Source organism: Talpa europaea (genome assembly GCF_964194135.1).
Source record: "Talpa europaea genome assembly, chromosome: 6".
In the NCBI taxonomy this organism is placed as follows: domain Eukaryota; kingdom Metazoa; phylum Chordata; class Mammalia; order Eulipotyphla; family Talpidae; genus Talpa; species Talpa europaea.
Window position 1 is genome coordinate 34368358 of NC_140072.1, and position 20717 is coordinate 34389074.

General features: G+C 41.7%; 1 protein-coding gene across 1 annotated transcript in view; it reads right to left on the bottom strand.

Moving 5' to 3' along the window:
- NCK2 (NCK adaptor protein 2) overlaps window positions 1-4466 on the bottom strand; it is a gene marked incomplete at both ends in the record, with an annotated part of 34684 nt that extends 30218 nt beyond the window's left edge. Inside the window, one exon of the mRNA XM_084235523.1 lies at window positions 4241-4466. Coding sequence (XP_084091649.1) covers window positions 4241-4466 — 226 coding nt within the window. The remainder of the gene's footprint in view (window positions 1-4240) is intronic.
- Window positions 4467-20717: the final 16251 nt, after the last annotated feature.

Sequence of the window (20717 nt, forward strand, 5' to 3'; positions counted from 1 at the left end):
ATATCATGAACTAGCTCAACACAGTCTGGGCTGAACCAGCAAGAAGCAGAGGTTTCCTCACTTGCATTCTGTGTCATGGAGGGAGCACACTAGACAATTACGGAAAGTTCTGAATCACAAACTGGGGAAAACCATTCTGACTAAGAATCAGCTGGACACATTTGCACTGGTGCTATTCTCATGTTTTAGGTCTAGTTCAGCAGGCAAACACTAATACCTTCTGATCTCTGAAAGGCTGATATCAAATTCAAGGCACTGTAACATCCCAGATGCCCAAATAGAGCAGAGTCCCAGTTATATCTCCTCTGCTTTGCACCAAATTTATAGTCTGGGGTGCTCTCTAAACTGTGTTGTATCTGTCCCTTTATTTTAATGTTCAGAAAGACAAGAACAACACAAAGAATATTATTTTCCCCAAATTACCTGACAGTAAGTAGCAAACATGAAATCCCATCTCCCCAGTACTTGATAATTCCAGAAGTAAGGACATTCTTCTGCAAAATCACAGTCCAAGTGTAAGCTGAAGCCCCACCTGTCCCGTACCGGTAATGAACTCTATATCTCAGGGTTATTACTCAGCCACTCCAAAACCGATCTCAGGAGGGACTGAGAATTTTGTGATTTCACCCAGAGTAACCACCCCCTGCCCATCTGAAAGCATTAACTTAAGTCAGTAGGAGGGCTCTGTTACAGCCAGCATTTGGGAGTCCCTTTCAGCTGCCTCTCCTAGGTGCTACTAGGCCTGGTTTGGCATCATAGAGGTGGGAGTCCTGGTACTTATCACCTGCAGGTTTCTAAGTAGCCTTTGGTTTTGGTCACATTGGGACAAAAACTAAAGGAGCAGCCCTGGGGACAGGTCACTTCTGGTTACAGACACCTAGGGAGGTGGCTGGCACTGGCCATGTGTATACCTTTCAACAAACTCTCCCAACAAACTCTCCCAAACTCTCCCAAACTCTCCCAATAATAACAGGTATTATAAGATACACTAAGTATCTTTTTGGGTAACCCAAGTCAGTACCTGAATTTAAGTTAACCACTGAGAAGAGTTGTTAATCTTTGGGGCTTTGGTGGGTTCCCACTGCTATCATAAAAAGGTTAGGAAAAAAACCGATTTTTTAAAAGCCCGAAGGAAAATCTTTGAAAATTACTTCCCTAGGAACAGCTTCCCCATCTCAAAAGATTTATCACAGGCTTTAAAACACCTAGTGTGCATGAGTGTGTAAGTCGGCTTGCAGCCCAGGAGCACTCACTGCTGAGCAGGGAGCTGTAGAGTTGGGGGCCTTGAAAACATCAGAAACAGCTCTTAACAGTTGCTTCTTGTTATCCGTGGAAACGTTCTGACTATTCATGACTGTAGGTTGAATGTGAGGGGAGATCCAGTCTATAAATGCTTTGCTCAGGGGCAAAGAAGGGCTCACTTAGTTTTAGCCCATTGTAATCATTAAAGGAAAATAATGTTAAATCCTTGCCAAACAGAGAGATCTTTTTGTCAAAGGTACTGCTTTCTAGCAGTGACTCTTGACAAAGCAATACATGTGATTAAATTAAACTCAAGTCCAACCTCAACACTGCAAATGAATCTCAAAAAGCAGGAGAGAACATTATAAAGTTGGTTACCTGCAATTAGAGATATAAACACATTCTCAACACTTCCTTTGTTGGGCAGTTTGATGATATTTTATTCCAAGCCAGGGGTCTGCCAGGGAAATATTACCATGGATTTAAGAATTAGATGTTTTTTTTTCCTAAAAAAAGATTTGTTTATTTATTTATACAAGCACTGGCTACAGTCAGAAACTTGGGAGGGTGAGAGAATTCACCAGAGCCAGAGTGGGGAGCACAGCAGGCAGAAGGACTGAAGTACACTGCTGAGGGGAGCAGCGGGTGGCAGGAGAGGTCTGTGCACCATGTGGGACCCTCCTCCGGTGGCTGTGGAGCAGCCGGAGATCGAACCAGCGCTGCAGAGGCTGCGGGCAGCTTCGCAACCCAGGGCTCAACCGCTGCGCCACCGGGGAGGCCCTAGATGGGTTTTTAATAGGAGGAAAAAAGTCCCACAAGTAGCTATTACAAGGTCAACAGATGCAATGTAGTTCTGATGTTGTTTCAGAAACAAGACATACTCCTTTCTGTGGCGGCATTATCCATCTAAAATCATTCTATAATTCTGGTGGCGGTCTGGAGACAATAATCTAAGTAGAAAACTGTGAACACTTTAGTGCCAATCTTTTTTAGCCATCAAGACCAGTGGGAAGCAGAAGGGGCTGCAGAAAGTTCTCTAACCTTCCTTTTCAACAATGATGCCATGCCGAGTATGGCTGTAGGGAATTAAGTCACCCCAGCGTGATGATCTCTTGTAAGGGTGCCTTCCTTTGCTTTGATACTGGAGGGTCATGGAAACATCATGCTGAGATACCAAGGTCTCTCCTTGTCTGACAAAAGCTAGGCTCAGGATGAGCATGACAAACACATCAAAATAAAAAAATTTAAAAAATGGGGGGCATTTCTCCCAGGTGATAAGACTCCTGATTCCCAAGAGAGTTTAGACTATGAATAGCAAATGCTGTTCACAGATGTGGAAGTTAAAGACAATTTTACTTGTATTTTTGCAATACATAGTGTTCACCACAAATGTTTTCAAGGATATGTGGGGGACAGAGCTGAAGCCTGGCAGAGGCTAGAGAAGAGGCCAGAGGAGAGGAGCAGCCTTTACTCAGCTAAGCACTCCAGGGCAAGAGGAGAGCCAAGGGGAGAAAGTTAAAGAAAAGCAAACTTTGATTCTATTTAAAAAGAGCTTTCTAACAATCTGTGTTCTCCAAAAATGGAACTGGCTGACTCCTGAGCAGACGTGTTCCAGTGGAGCCGGGCGGCCATCTGCCAGGGTGGTGGCGGCCCAGCACGCAGCACGAACACAGGCTGGCTGAGTGTGCTCCAATCTTAGAGCCCAGGGCACTCAGTTTGTGTCTACTCATGCTACTTGGTACCCCCATTTCTTTACCATAGTGAATTAAGACAGCCATCTTTTCAAGAGACATGTTTGGGTGACAAGTTAAAGCAGTGTCAGTTTAGTGGAAAAGTGTGAGTCTGTTCATGAAAAATGGAATTTCTACATCAGGCTCAGAACCTATGACAGCTGGTAATCTGGTGTGATTCATAAGCAGGCCTGTGTCTCACTTCTCTTTCCAAATCATGGAAATAACTTAATCCACAGCAAAAATACTACCCAATAAACAAAAGCTTCAAATGGCTTTGAAGAGTGAGCAAATTAGTTTTCAAGATTGCATAAAAGGAAAGATGTGTATCTTACCACACCTACCATACTTGGTATGAAATCTACCCTCTTGTCAGAAATGAAAAACAACAAGTAAATGTGACATGGATGATAATACTGATTTATTACAATAACAAATTCTTAAATGTGAAACAGCAGTCTTGGTACAACCCACATTATACTCATTTAAGGAGAGAATAGGAACTTTTTAAAATGGCAGTCCAGTTCAACCATTCTTCAGAAAGGTCCTCAAATTATTTTCTCAAATAATCTGGAGCAGTAACTACTACTGGTCAGTCTGATGTGCATATGAAGGCAAGACTGGACACTATTAACTTCACCTGATTCAAAGGGGCCTTTTGTATATCCAGATACGAGAGGAAAAAGAAGACATGTGAAGAAAGGTGGGTGATGATTGGCCATGCCAAGCTCCCAGCAGCTCCCACCTGAGTGACCCTAGAAGACCTCGAATGTCACGCTAGGGCGTGTCCAGCTGCCACTTTACCTAACACTGTCTAGCACCAGGCTATGAAACATCTTCAATCTGAAAGAGGGGAAAAGCCACCCAGGTACAAGGTGTTCCTTGTTATCTCTTCTTCCGTGCACGAAAGAGCTGATGGAATGACATGGCAGAGCTGTTGAGATTTCTGGAGGAGGTGATTCCATTTCAGGATCCTCTAGAATGGTGATGCCAAGAGACAGGTACATGTGTGACACACAGAAGTGTCAACTTACTTAAAACTCTAAACTCTAAAATCTCCAGGAGGTGACAAGTCTGAGAGTTCTCCATCTTGACCCCTTAGTTGTCAGAGATTTTTAAAAAAAGATAGCTAGAAAGATTTAAAGACTTTAAAGAAAACACATGAATATTTAAAGCTGAACACTCTCCCCTGAAAAAGCACAAGGATTCTTGGCTCCCATATGGGAAGCAGTTTAGCAATATGGGCTGGACTGTGTGGGGATACTCACCGAGTGTGTCCTTCAGGTTCTTCACCAGGGAGCCTTTCTTCAAGCTGTTCTTCCTCTCCACATAGTTGGACGGCACGTAGCCCGTCCTGTTGGCCGCGTTCCTCACCCGCCACCACGTCTTGGAGTCGTCCAGCAGCCACAGCCGCTCGTTCTTCTTGATGTCCAGCTCCTGGTCTTGCTGGGCCGTGTAGTCCCACTTGGCTATGACAATTACTTCTTCTGTCATCTTTCATGGAGTCCTTCTGCCAGCAAAACATTTGGAGATGCTTGTTAGAGAACCAAATACTTCATCCTTTGCATTACCTTGAACAATCAGGGACTGACAGCTTTTATTAGAACTCAGCAGTCTGTTTTCTCCTGGGTTTTGAGATACTCAACCTTAAAAAACAACCTTCTTTCAACAAATTTTAGTATTTTGTGTTGAAGATTTGTATAAAACGATTCTTAATTTCTGAGAACTCTGAGAACCAAGTTCTCCACCAAAAATAAACCTTCAAACAATCATAAGTAAAAATATTATAATTAAATGTGTTCATTTGGATTAAGAAACACCAGTTCCTCATAGCCAGTATATTTACATCCATTCCTGCAAAATATGCTTTATGAACATATTTAAAAAACACAATACATCCAGACTGTTCCTATAATTAAAATAAATATAGAACTTATGCAATGTGGTATCCTAGACTAGATCCTGAAATAGAAAAACAAATTAGTGGAAATACTGGTGAAATCCAATGATGTTCAAATTAATAATATGGCACCAATGTTAATATCTTGGTTTTGCAAATGGATCAGTTATGTAACATGCTAACATTAGGGGAAACTGTGTGAAGGGCACACAGGGATGCTTGACAATACCTTTGCAAACTTTCCTGTAAATATAAAATTATTTTTGAAAACTCACATTAAAACCTGCACACCAGATGTTTATAGCAGCTTTATTTATAAATGCTAGAACATGGAAGTGACCAAGATATCTTTAAGAAAGTTAATGAAGAAAACAAACTGTGGTAGGACAGATAATGGAATTATTACTTAGTGATTAAAAAGGAAATGAGTTACATAGCCAAGCAATGACAAAGAGAAACTTTGGATGCATATTACTAAGTGAAAAGAGCCAATCTGAAAAGCCAGTACACTGTCTGATTCTCGCAAGGACTCTCTCCTTGACCAAACTTTAGTCAGGCTCCTCTGTATCCTCTCCCAACTAGGCCTTCATTTTTCTACTTCCATATCTGTCTGTCTTTGCACTGTCCAATTTTAACAAGAATCTTGCTAAGCTGGTTCAGCAACAGTCCTCTACCCTCACCCAGGGTATATATAATCACCCAGTCTGTCTTCAGAAAGAACTCTTTAGGTCAGTTTAGCCAGTTTATCCCTATTCCTACATCCCACCCCATTTCTAATGTTTATCATCTTAGAAATTTTCCATTCATTGACCCCCTACCTACCCTACTCTTTGGCTATAAATTTCTACTTTCCCTTCTTGTATTAGGAGTTGAGTCCAATCTTTCTCCTTCACTGCAAAGCTCCCATACAGTAGACTCCCCTGAATCAAGTCTGCCTTACAATTCTATAAAAGTGGAGTGAATAATTTCTTCTCTAACAATTACAACTATATGACATTTTGAAAAAAGGCAAAACTATGGAGAAAATGAAAAGATCAGGAATTGCCAGGGGCAGGAGGGCAGGGAGAGAAGAAGTGGATCACAGATTTTTATCATACCCTAATAGTGGCTCATGTCACATTCATCTGTCAAGACTACAAATATGCAACACCAAGAATAAACTGTAATAACATTATTCTGAAATAAAAAGTTTATAAAACCACAAATAAATGTAGTATATAGGTAGTTAAGTCAATTTTGGAGTAATATATAGGAAAGGTATACCTGAATGACTTAAAGAAATAAAGCTGTCAACTATTTTAGCAACTGTGTATCTCCTAGCCACAAGAAGAGCTAGTGTTTTCTCAGTAGAAAAAAATCCAACTTTCAGTCCTTCCACTGACTAGAAGTTTTCTCAAACCTCAGAAGCTAGTTTGACGGAAAGATTCATGATTAAAACTGTCTTCCTCTCAGATACAGAGCAGTCCTCATTATTTTGTAGGGATTACTTCAGAATTATAGAGGAGATACAGTATGTGCACTGACTCCATGGAAAGAAACATGAATACTTGTTTAAATAACATGCCAGTTTCTATCAGACACTAAAGAAATTTATAAATAAAACATGTCTTCTTTCATGAGTTAACTTCCAAATTTAGAGACAACAAACCTTTTGGGAAGGAGAAATGTTTAATAAGCCTTATGCATAATGTATACAAGAGCCAAGAGGACCGAGTCTACACAAAGCTCATTTTCAAACTGTAGACAATTTTGTTACCTACTTTCAGGAAATCTCAAGTCTGTGCCCATCTATCTCTATCTATCCAAGCCTTTCTGTCAGGTGAGACTTTTGAAAGTCATGAAGATAGTTTTTCTCTTCTTTTTAATAATCACAAGTGGGGCTACAGCCATAATAGGAATGGGACTCAGAGAATATTCCGTTTGAGTAGAGATTTTTGTTTCTTAATTACAGTTTTCAAAAGAGAACCAGCCCATCACTTAAGACCAATCAAAGCAATTTATTAATTTTCTGCCTGATCTAACTGCATGAACAACAGTTAAGTGCGGAGCTGGCCAGGCACACAGTATGTTTCAGTGCACATTGACTATCACGCGGGAGTTAAAAAAAATACCAGTGCCTGGGCTCTCCACAGATCATTTATAGCAGAATATCTAGGAGTGAGACCTGAGAAACTATGGTTTTATTTTTACAGCTTACCAAGTGATTCTGACAGGCCTAGAAGGGAAAAAGCCAACTAAGAGGGGAATGAGCCACAAAGTCCTCTCACGATCCCCCTCCAAGTCAGAGACCTGTCGGTTGCCATAGCCACGAAGATGCCCAGCTCAGGAAAGCCACACTGAGGTACGCTGGGCACCTGACACACATTAACTTAAGGACAATGACCTTTTCTGGGAAATGAGGAAGATAAAGACTAAGTGACTTGTTAAATGACAAGATCAGGATTGGAGTTCAGGCCTGTTCACCCCCAAATCTGTGCTCGTGTGTTCACTTCCAGGGGTGGATGCAGTTTGATGTGTAGTACGTATTCTAGGATAGGGGAAATTATAAGTGTCTATGGCCTAGGAAACACTAGTTGTCCCTCAGCAATGGGTTTTACACCTATTCTAACTGACTTCTTTGAGCTTTCTATCAATAGTAAAGCTTCAAGAGGCCAATCAATAATCACCTCACTCCAGTGAAGGCCACTGATGTGCAATCACTTCACTCTAGCACTCTGAATGCCAGGCATCTACAGGAGGGACCCCATGCCCACAGTTAAAAGTTGGCCAATCCCTGAACATTCTACTTCTGAAAATTGACTGATAAACCTGATGCCACATTCCCCGAACGGCTCATCAGATAAGCTCTGTGCAGGAGATCCACTTGGGAAGTACAGCCCTCTTAGTCAGCAAGCGTGTTTCAGGTGCTGAGTTGAGGCAATGGTCTACCACCCTCACGGCTCCTGCTGTAAGATGCCAAGGCCTCCAGACCCCAAATAAGTGGGAAAAGAACGACCATGCAAAAGGCAAATAATCGCAGGAGCAATGGACAGAGGCAATGAGGGGAAACCACTGGGGAAATGGCAGACCTGAAAGAGATGAAGGAAACTGGGACTCGAGAAAAGGAAACTGTTTCAGTCTTGAAATATGGGTAGGATCTGCAGGGGCTCTTCAGTCAAAGGAGAGGACACCCCAGGCCTAAAAGATGTAAGCAAGAACCAGGCAGTAGTAACACATTCCTAGGCAGAGGAATGAAGAATGACCCAAGAGTAATTTAAAACAAAAAAGTAAACGGAACATGTATTCCTGGGCTTTTAAAAAAGCCATTTCAATGAGAACTAAGGTACCCCTCCAGCGCTCCACCTCATCACCTGTATCCCTGCAGGTGTGATCTTTCTTCTCTGTGCCAACACAGGTTGGAAAGACTAGCTGGAGGCCCTTTCTGAAGAGACCTGCTTTTTGGGCATGAGATCAGGTTCCACTTGGGCCTTGGGAAACTGTTTCTTAGCAGTCTGATAATAACAGTTATTTAATAACTCTGTAGAAAGGTAAGTTATGGTAAGGTATGCACGATGGAGACTGGAATAGGAAGAGATGCCAGATGAATCAAGATGATCACACAATAAAATTAGACATACAAACAGACTTCTATTTCTAATATGAGAAAGCCCTAACAAAAGAAAACCTGGAAAAGTACATTCTAACTGACTGCTGAAACATTAAGTCAAAGATGGTATTCTGATTAAGACAGAATCATCCAAAGAATGATACACATTTATCACTCCAGCTTATAAGGAAAAATCTAATTTTTTTCATTAACTTCAGCTAGGTGATTTATCACACAGTTCTAGACAACAGAAAGAATAGCACAAATTTGATATTTTATAACCAAGTCGGATCTTGTAAGTCATGTAACCATTCTGGAATAGACGTTTAACAAGAACTTCAAGTCATTCTGAAAAAAAAAAAAAGAAAGAGAGAGAAACCAACAAGTTATGTTATATTTTTCCAGTCTTAGGTGGAAGAGCTAAAACACAAGTAAAACTAGAAGAGTTATAAAAAACTTTCTTCGTTAGACAGTTTCCCTAACTCCTAAAATAATCTTAACCTTATTTTATTCCTTGCTGGGTTATATACTCCTCATGGTAACCAGTGTCCCTACATTCCCAAATGGCCACAGATAATTCCTAATAAAACAGTGACTAAAAGGTACTTAAAACGTGATAAAGGCCAGCATGAAGGAGGCGGACAGGTCACTGTCTATTCCCACCTGTGCGCTCAATTGTAAGACACCATCAAGCTCAGGGTGCTGCTGCAATGGCCTTTATCTAACAACAGGAGATTGGGAAAACGAAAGAGTTTCTAAGGCCACAAATGGCCACTGTCTCACCCCAGATAGTGTCCACAGTGTCCAGTAGTCTCAAGTAAAGGCTGCTCGTGCAAGATGGTACTGTTGAATAAGAGCCTGGAGCTGGTGGCACATCGCTAAGCAGTGGACCAGGATCAAATTTACACTGGCAGGGCCTCCCCGGTGGCGCAGTGGTTGAGCGCTGGGTTGCGAAGCTGACCGCAGCCTCTGCAGTGCCGGTTCGTTCCCCGGCTGCTCCCCGGCCACCAGAGGAGGGTCCCACATAGCACGCAGACCTCTCCTGCCGCCCGCTGCTCCCCTCAGCAGTGTGCTTGGGTCCTTCTGCCTGCTCTGCTCCCCGCTCTGGCTCTGGTGAATTCTCTCACCCTCCCGCGCTTCTCACTGTACCCAGTGCTTGTATAAATAAATAAATAAATCTTAAAAAAAAAAAAACCTAATTATTAAAAAAAAAAAATTTATACTGGCAGCTGGAGATGCTCATAGGTGGGCACAGCAGTAGCCCACGGAAACAGTGTGAAGGCTAGGCTGGACAGCCATGGAGGCAACAGCACCAGAGGCAACTATACCAGGAGGTGATGCCACATGATCAGAAGCAGAGGACAGCTTTCAAATGTGGCCAGATACAGAATGCTGTTTACCTCTCAGCAGTGCTGATCTGCACTGGTCAATACTACTGGTCAGAACTAGTCACCAGGACACAGTGTTAGAGATGCCAGTGTTATAACTCTTTTGTGAGCAATTGGTCCAAACCAGTAGCCAACAGCTCTTTGATGCACTGGGGTAAGGCTGACTGTTTTCCTCACATGCAATATCAGAGGCAGGGCTGGAAGCAAGTACAGCAGCCAGGTCTCTTGCAAAGGTCTATGGAGGTCTGGGAGTCTGTAGAAATGTTTGAGTCCCACAGAGATTCTCTCCTTGATGCTTCCTCTTCAGAGATTGTCTGCTGAAGCCTTCTCATCTTCAGAGGTCAGCTCCTGAATGAACCAAGCTGGCTCCTGCTCTGCCTTATATCCTCTGCATGGTCCACCACCCTACAATGCTGATTGTACCAGTTTCCCATCCCAAGTATTTTATTGATAAGGTTAAGCAGCTTTGGCTTACTGAATTTTCCAAGGGCATAATGAGCTCAAGCCCTTGACTGACAGCTTGAAAGCTCAAACCTGTTTGGTCCATTTACAATCAGGCACCAGATTAAAAAGGGAAAACCCTGTGCCTGCACAGACTGGACCAGTGGGCTCCAGTGAGCCACAACTGGAGCTGGCCTTGGTGGTGGTGGGAGGCATATTGTACCTGGGGTTCCTTCGGTGTAAAAAGTCGTGGGGAGGAGTCCTGGCTGGACTCCACTGGGAGTCAAGAGTCTGGGGTTCAGTCTTTGGCTGAACCAGTTGTGTTACCCGGGACTTCAGCTTATTCAGTAAGATGGAAATAATAATACTTGCCTAGCCTCACAAGAATTTCTGATGTTCAGGAGAAATGTGATTAAGGAGTGTTCAAAAGGAAGGATTTAGTGGAATAAAGAGTCTAGCCACAACCACCTTAACCCAGCTACCTCTTCGGTAATGTTGGGTAATACGGCACCTCGCTTAAGCGCTTGTGAAGAAGCCCCGAGCAGACTGCCCAGCACAGCGGAAAGGCAAGAATGGGGCTATGGTCATATTGGAAACCCGAGGTTCGCTGCAGCACATTTTACACGTGTACTGTGAGGCCAAGTCCCGGCAACCCCTCTCTTTATTTAATCCGAATTTACTATAAGCACTGACTCTGCAGCAGACATTCTTCAACAGCGCATGGGATGCCTGAGCAAAACAGAAAGGGTGTCTGCTCTCTTGTAACTCCAGTCCTGGGCACAAGGAACAGGTCTTCAGAGGCACCTCCCCTTCATCCTTATCTAAGTCAGTATCACTACCAGCCTCTCCTCTCAGAGATCATTCAGTAGAAAGTCTACAACTTCACTTCCTGAACAGCACTTAACACCACCTGTGATGACCTGTTTACCTATTTATTATTGTCCATTATGTGTTGACAGTGGCTGTCAACCACTAGTTTAATGCGAAACTCAAGGATAAGACAGGCTGATGATTCAAGGTTATTATGCCTTTTCCTTATTCACCCTCCTACCAACTAATCAATTTAGCTTGCTACAGTGAAAACCAGGGTCATAGTTTTAAAAATTTGCCCAATCCCATTTTGATTTATAAACCTATATGGATACAATATGACTTCTCAAACTTAGTGAAAAAACATAGACAGACAGGTACAGACAGACAGACAAAACAAGTCTATGTTTTACCTCTATGATGTTAACTTGGAATTTCAGAAAAATACATACGTGCATATGAATATGCAGACATACTAAATGCATGTGCCTCTGAGCACATAAGCTTACTCCCTTAAGGAGTAAGCAATTAAAAGAATAAAAGAAAAGAAATTAAAAGACTACTTGAAAAACAAATTGACACCCCTACATAGTGTTTAAACATACAATCTGAATTACTCAAATGATATAATCTACTTCACTACTTCAGTGTTTTGTTTTTTTTTTTTTTTTTTGACTAGCTCATGTCTTCAGGGGGAAAATGTATTCAACCAATTATTATGGAAACTGAATTATACCCTTTTAGTAAATGTGACAGAAAGAACATTAGACACTCCCCAACACCACCCCAGACGTCCACATCCTAATACCTGGAACCTGTGAATGTTATATTATTAATATATCACAAAAGGGAATTAACCAGCTCACTGGAGATGGTGAGATTATCCTGGTTATCCAGGTGGGCTCAACATAATATCAAAAGGTGCTACAAGTGGGAAGAGGGTAGCAGAAGAGACAGAGGCATTTGGGGTGCCATTGCACAGCATGTAAAGAGAAGGAAGGAGACACTATGAGTCATGGGGTGAGGACATCCTCTAGAAACTGGAAGAGGCAAGAACATTCTTCCTCCAGCCCCCAGCAGGAATGCAGCTGGGCTGCCACTCTAAGGTCAGCCCTCCGAGTGACCTCCAGAACTGTGGGGGAATAAACTCGCGCACTTTTAAGCCACTAAGTTTGTGACAGCTGCTACAGAAGCTGTGAGTGACTCTGCTATGGTCAGTCTGAAAAGGAATCCTTTTTATGTTTCTCCCCACTGATTACAATGTTTTTTTTCCCCTTGGTGTATATTTACAAATATTTTAAAATACACATCTGCATAAAGAAGAACTACTCAAAGGAAGTCTTAGAATCAACAAAGTATCTTAGGAATTCTTTAAAGTTGTGTTTTAGATAAAAGATTTGCCAGATGTCAATTAATTTGATAGGGGCTGGCAGCAACCTGTGGTATCCTGGGGTGGAACGGAAAGGCCAGTTGGTGGCTTTTTATAAGCAGTATCACTAATTACAGCTAATACAATTCAGCTTTAAGTAGGGCACAATATGGAATGTAGTGGCTATTCCAACTCTCAGTACGTTAATTAAGCGGTGACAAGAGTCAAGTTTTACAACTACCCTAAAGCACGGAAATATATTACATGTGAAAAAGAAAATAAATAATAAGTAGGATCAACATGCATATTTTCAGTACAGAGGAGCTGGTTCCAGCTACCCTGAGTGGCTGGGGGGGGGGGGTGCATGGTTATTAAAGGAGCAAAGAACATTCACCTTATACCCGCTTGACAGTTTTATGTGTCTTAGCTCATCAGACAGCTCTAAAATAGAGCTTAACTGCAGATATATTTATTGAATGATGAAACTGGGGATTAGAAATATAAAATAACTCACTCAAATCTACAAAGGTAGTGTCTGGATTGGGATTCAAACTCATGATGTGTGTGTGAGTAGAAAGCACTGCCTTATCCATGGTCCTCTACTGCTAACTGCTGGTACTTGGTAGCAGCATTTTGCCACATGGCTCTAAAAAAAAAAAAAAAAGGAGAAATCCCAAGAGTAAGGTAGGTGGGGACAAACAAGAACTCAATTTCCATTTCATTTGGATAAACTGGTCAGTGAAAGTACTAAGAAAGAAACAGCAGAAGCTTCCAATCTTTCAGGAGGATCTGGGATGGGCCTTGTTTGTTCTTTAGTATTTTACTGGAGGAGGGGTAATTGAAGGGTCAAAGTCCTCCTTTGAGAAGCTCAGTTCCCCTTGACCTCCCTCCCACAGAGTGGGGGTCCAGGCTTTCTGTGCTGCTGTCACCAGGAGCAGAGTGCTACTTCCCAGCTACTCTCCTTAAGCTGGGCTGAAGTACAAGGTGCCCTGCTGACCTTTGCTCTGCAGGTTATTTTGTGAAGGGTCTTTTAATGACTTTTTTGCTAATTTTATTGGGTAATGGTAAAAGACTATAGTCTGTAAAGTCTCTATATCTTTGAATTAGTGGAGGTTTTCTTTGTGGCCACTGATGCTACCTATTTCTGTGGATATTCTTCTGTAGTTGGAGAAGCCCAAGGTGTGAGAGCCAGTCTCAGCACCAACCAGGTCAGTTCCCTGCTCTGTCTCTGGTGAAGCCTCTCACCCTCCTGCACCTCTGACCTGTACCCCAGGTTCTTGTATAAATAAATGAATCTTTAAAAAAAAAAAAAGCACAGTCCTATTACCCACTAAGTCTCACATGTTCAATCAAGATTAAGCTGCCCAAATCACTTCAGTTCTTCAGTTTCACACACTTGATGTCCACATTCCTAAGTATTCTGTATTTCAGACTTTCCTATTTAATGGAAAAGTAAATTCCAGAAAATCCCTCTGCACTAGCACTCGTGACCTGTACCCCTCATGTTTTCATTCCTAGGGGGAGTATTTGAGGTCCCTTCTCCCCTTTGAAAATAATTTATTCCTTCATTCCTCCTGGAGGAATCCATTCCTATAATCATTGCCCCAATCTACTGTGTCAAGAATCTCTCTCCTTTCTGGATCATCTTACCTGCAATTTGACAGCTGACACTGTCCTTCAGTCCTTTCTTGAACATGTCCTGCATTTGGCTTCCTGGTACACAATAGTCATGGCTTTCTTCCTCCTTGACTGGCTCCTACTTTTGTTTCTAACTTAGAGATGCAAGAGTCGCCAGGCTGTGTGTGTGTGGGCCTCTACTCCATCTACTCCTTCTCTGAATGATTCTGCCCACCCACCTTCCATCAGTCACATTGCTTCCAAATGCAGGTGCTGTCCTCTGCTCTCTCCCCTAAACATCAGACTTCTGCAGGCAAATGGCCGCTGAACATCGTCATGTCACATGCAACTCAAACTTAGCATGCCCAGAACAGAATTCCCCACCAAAAGCAAAAGAAAACTTAAAAAAAATATGCACAACAAAAACCTCCCATTGCCTCTCATAGTTTCTTTCTGAGTTCAGGACATACTAGAGTCACCCAGTTGTTCAACAGAACAAAAATCTGACAGCCATCCCATCCCACAGATGCTTGCACCTTCCCAAACCCCCCACTGCTTCCTCAGCCAGCCTCACGGGCTCACCTTCAAAATATATCTTGAATTTAACCATGTCTCCTCCCCTCCACTGCCCATGTCACAGCTTCTCTGGCTAGACTAGGCAGCCATCTCCTGTCTCTGTTACCATCCTCTCCACCACTTCCAGACTATTTCCTGTGATACTTATGTAACTGACAGTGATTTGTGCCACTCTCCTATTCAACTGTCACTACAGCTTGCCATCACACTAGAATAAAATCAAAGCCTTTACCAAGGTCAAAAATAACTTGACTCTGGGCTCTTTCTTCAAACTCATTTGCTTCTACTAATCCTATCTGTCATTCCTCAAAAAACAAGGTAGCACTTGCCTTGGGGCCTTTGACTTGCTCCATTGTCTAGAATGCTCTTCCCTAAATATTTAGCTGCATACCCCTTTGTTCTCTCACTTCATTAGACCTGTTGTCAAATATTATCTCCCTTGATCATCTCTCCCTCTCTCACATTCATCCCTGATTAAATTCAAGCTGCCAAGCTCTCCCACCGTATCTTATTAATATAGTTACTGTGTTCCCTACAGCCCCTTGCTGTTTTCTCTTTTCCACAATGTACTCCTACATAATTTTATTGATTGTCCATTTTCTATCACTGAAAATAATCTCTTGAAGACACAGGTGGTGTCTCATGGCCAGGCGAGTTCTCAGGAAGGAACTAAGCCTATGTATGTACCCAGCAAGTACTGGGAGCAGTGACTAGATGAACTGGCTGGGGCGGATGGCGGGTGGTTGCGATTATCAGTATCCACAATGGTCTGCTCCAACAGATCAACTCATGGATTAAGACTCTGGTAGGCTACTGCATCCTATAGTGAAGTCCTCATTGATGTTGCATTCAAAAACATGCTTCATCTAAACTAATATCACCTTTCGCTATATTGTTATTGTACATAATAAGCCTCTTTACTCCTGATACAAATGATAGAATTCCAATTAAAAATATAAATCTTACACTATTTAGCTACTTTGAGTGAAAGCACATGAAACAGGCATAAATATTCATGAAATGAAGATCAATAATGAAGAGTGAATCACACAACTCTTTTTTAGAACTGATTAGCACAGTAGCAGATAATGAAAGATAAAAGTTTAGCAACACCCATTAATTACATGACTGAGAAGACAGGGTCGAAGACTAGATTATATATCTGGCAAAAATAATTTAAGTAGTTGCACAAAAAGAAAACAAACAACCCAATCAAAAAAAGGGCAGAAGAACTAAATAGGCACTTCTCCAAAGAAGACATGCAGATGCCCAACAGGCACATGAAAAAATGCTCATCACCACTTATCAGAGAAATGCAAATCAAAACCACAGGGATACCACTTCACACCTGTGAGAATGGCACATCTTCATGTCAATAAAATCAGAAACAACAACTGCTGGCAAGGGTGTGGAGAAAAAGGAACCCTCTAAAGCTGGTGGAAGCTGGTGTGAATGTAGACTGGGCCAGTCCCTAGGAAAGAAGCATGGAGATTCTTTAAAATACTGAAAATGGAACTACTATATAATCCAGGAATTCCACCCCTACCCAAAGACTATAAAAGCTCTAATTTACCCAAAGAATATATCCAAAGAATATAAGCACAGCACATTACCTCTGTGGACTTCTTCCCAAACTACAGTCTAATGATGAGAAAAACATCAGATATCTGATAAGTCCTCATCAAAATTGTCAAGGTCATCAAGAACAGAGAAATATGAACTATCACAACCTGAGCACAAAATGGACCTCGTCATTTTCTTTACTCTACATTTACCCAAAAAATATAAAAACTCTAATACAGAGAAGTATATATGCACACCTAGGTTTACAACAGCACTATTTACAACAGCCAAGATATGGAAGCCACTTAATGCTCCAGAACAGATGAGTGGATCTAGAAAAGGTGGTATATATATATATTCAATTGAATACTACTTGGGGATCAAAAAGGATAAACTCATGGCACTGCAACATGGATGATGCTGAAAGGGATTATTCTAAGTGAAGTAAGCCAGAGGGAGAAAAGATAAATAGTTTCACATATAGGTGGAATATAGAGAAACCAAACAAAGGATCAGCCAAAGACGAACTGTAAAGCCAACACTGGAAAGCTGACCATAGATCTGACTATCCAGCAAGGGAGGTGGAAGGAGGGGTGGAGACTGGAAGGGGAGGAAGCATGGTGGGGTGGGGTAGGGTGAGGAGTGCATAATGGACTGTGGTGGAGGACTATGGGTGCTTTGGTGGTAAGAAACTGTTGACTACACCTGAGGGGAAAGTCCTATATTGTGAAAAAACAAGCAAGGATGTAAAATAATGATACATCAATAATAAAATTCAATAAATAAAAAAATTAAGTAGTTGTTAATAAAATTTCAGCAATTGAACAATATGTAGTTATCTTTATCAACCCCCCCCCCAAATTTAAAAATAGGTTGTAGAAAACTGAAACAACAAAATGCACATGGTCTTTTCAACAGAGCTATAAGACTACAAGAGTCCTTTTTACACGAAACAGTATTTATAAATAGTGCTATCTATTGTTGGCACAGTAAAAGAGTCTGTGTTTTAGTTGAACAAAAAGTCAGGATTCCCAAGTAGGATTTACCAGTTTTCATAGGTCAAAATATGGTGAAATATACTTGTAAAGAAAGATTAAAAACAGTACACAGAATGACAAAGAATAACAATTGAAAAGTAAGCAAAAGACAGTCATTGCACAGAAGGGCAGCACAAATGGTGAATAAAAATAAAAAAGGTTCAACTGCTTTCATGCTTTCATAATCTGAGACCACAATAAGATAGCATTTTACACTGGATAGATAAAAATGAAAAAGGTTGATAATATGTTAGGAAGGCTGTGGAGCAATGGGAATCCTCATGTTCTGGAGAGAGTAAAATGAAATAACTACTTTGGAAGGCAATTTGGGATTATCTTGCAAAGCTTAACACTGCCACACTGTACAAGGCAGCGATTCTATGCCGAGTCACAGCCTAGTGCTTGTGTCTGGGGTCCCCCACAATGCTTGGAGAAGCACATTTCTGCCAGGTATGAGAAACAGCCCCGCCATTAGCAGAAGGGATACATGTGCACATGGCCACATAACATACGGTCATACAGCACCCAAAAGTGAAGAAAGCATCCCCAAGTCACATATAAGATGTTTAGAAAGCTGGATGAGTTGGAGAAAAAGTCAAGGGGCTACATCCTACAGGGGTGCAGCATTCTCATAAACCCTGAAAGAAGCAAACTAAATAACATTGTTTACATATGTATGTGGTGAAACAGATTAAAAAAAGCGAGGGATGAATGATTGAGTAAGGAAATAAATGGGGGTGGAGAGACAAATCACCCCAGAAGAATTGTAAATCAACTGTATAGATACCCCCTGCTTTCAAGGAGGTGGAGCATAACTCCCTACCCTTAAGCAAGGCCTATGCTTAGAAATCTCCTGCTAAGGACAGACTGAGCAGGGGAAAGTGACTTTTGGGTGACGATGTCTGGCCTCAGCCAGTGGCCCAGGGCACTGTCACATTGCTAAGTGTGATGAACAGCGGAGGCCCTTTCATGTGGCAATGAAAACAGCACGTTACCTCTGTAGACTTCTTCCCAAACCACAGTCTAATGATGAGAAAAATATCAGATATCTGATAAGTCCTCATCAAAATTGTCAAAAGGTCATCTAAAACAGGGAAATATGAACTGTTACAACCTGGGCACAAAATGGACCTGGTGATTTTCTTTACTCGACATATACTTGCATGCTATATCTTTTTCCATCTTTATATTGCCTACATATACACATATACATAAAGTGTCACTAAAGTGTGCCTGGATATGCACAAGGAGGGGACAGAGAAATCCTCAGAGTGCCAAGAGTTGTTTTTGTTTGTTTTTCTGTAATGGGATTCTCCTAGAATGGGGTAGGAAACCCCCAGTGGTGTTTCTCTTATGTAATCCCATTATGTAATGGGATTCTCTTAGACTGGGATAGGAAACCCCCAATGGTAATATCTCTTACATAACTTCTGCAAGGGAAACCAGGGAGTGCCCTATCAATGCATGAGAGGCCAGAAAGCTAGTTAAGGGTCAACAAAGTCCTGGGTAGGGCAGGGTCAAAGGCAGGTGAGGTCAGGATAACCTGCAGTGGGGGCAGGGCTTAGAATCTGGCCACTCAGTATGAGCTCCCAGCTCTCAACTACAAACAAGGACCTAGATCTGGAAATCATAATGAACACCACCCTAGATACAAGGGACTTGGTGCCCTTTTCTCTAAAATAAATAATAAGGCAAAAACACTTAGACACATATGACTACCCTTATGAAATACTACAACTCAATCCTATATTTTTTGATTACCCCATAATCCAGCAAAACATAACTGAAAACAAGACGTTGCTCTGAGGAAAAAAAGAAGTGATCAGGGAGAAAATATCCAGTTACAAATTTTTTTGTAGTGGTTTTAGACCAAATGAAAGAAAAACACTAATTTATAGCAAGCTAATTTATAGAAATCATACCAAGAGATTTTATAGTCCACAATTACAGATCAAATATAGTTCAAAACAACATATGAGTAACAGAAGCAAAATCGGGTTCTGAAGGAAAACTAATGAGGTGGGGAGAAAGTTCTGGAGGTCAAATTGTGATTTCTCATAAAGCTCTCATTACTGCCCCGCCAGACAGAGCTCAGATTATCCCACCACCAAACAACAACATTTAGGTTCTAAATCTAATGTCCCAAATGATTTGTCTCTTTCTCGTATCTGTTATTACGGGACCTCTGGATCTCAGAGTCCCCAGACTGTCACAGATACGATTTCTTTGCAACACATGTGAGTAGATTTCTCATACAAATAATACTTTCCAGAGAATAGCATTATTTACCTCTTTTAATGTATATGTATCTTTTCAGTATCAAATCTGGAATGAGCCTTTCCTGACTGGAAAGCACCAGAAATTTAGTTTTTCGACTAAAATTTAACATGACTCAACAAACCAGGGCTACACTTACTGCCATCTTATTAAAATAAAACCTACAGGACAAATTTCAGCAAAAGCAGCAACTGCTCCCACTTGTTTTAAGCAGAAAATTCCAGGCTTACCTTTGGCACCCAAGTTCAAGAGATGGCTGGCAGAGTGCAGAACTCTTCAAACGGCGAAGTTTTCAGCAGATTACACCTCTCTGAAGCTACAAGGCTGCAGTTCTCCCAGTTCTCAAGTCTAACTCAACTTCTCAGAAGAGAATTATGTTCTGGGAAATCACTTGTATAAAAGGAACATAGGGACTCTACAAAGAAAGAGAAATATATGTACATATTAGGGTTGCTTGCCTATTTGATTTGAAATAAATGCTTGAAAAATAACTATTCATTTGCCTGAAATCAATTATTTCTTTAATGTGTTCCAGACTTTGTATATATTGACCTCTGCCAAAACAAAAAGATTCTCAACCTTTGGCACCTTTCATTCTCCAAAACAGCTCTGAGGTAGCCAGGCTGACCACAAGCTCTACAAAGAAGACATGTGGAGGCTGGGGACAGCCAGTCATTACCCCGGGGGTCTTAGCTGTCCTCTCTTAAGGCCCCGTACCCACAACTGCAAACCCTGCCAAAAAGAGAAGGGAGCTTGCCAAATGGAATAGGAAGCGAGTGTGGTAACCTAATTAGGGAGAAGGGCTGCAGAGAGCATGGAAATTATTTATTGGCTCTTCCTTTCTTGGAGGAGGTCTCTTGTCTGGCCATTTTGAAGAGTGCCAGCTACTAGCCTCAGGACCTCCATCTGAAAACATGCCTGCAGGAAATGTGAGGATAACATCCCCAAACTACAAGGAGTTAAGAGAAGCCTGGGGAGGTGACCTGGAAGCCTCTCCCTCCAGGTAGTGGAGATCTGCTGTTGCCTTATGGTCCCTACATTCCTGTAACTATTTTCAGTCTTTGCCTAGAATTTTCAAGGGGACCCTGAAGCTCTGTGAACCTCTGAGTGAGTTCACTTGACATTTTTAATTATATCTCAAACCTAGGGGGGGAATCTGTCCTGACAGTGCACTCAGAGAA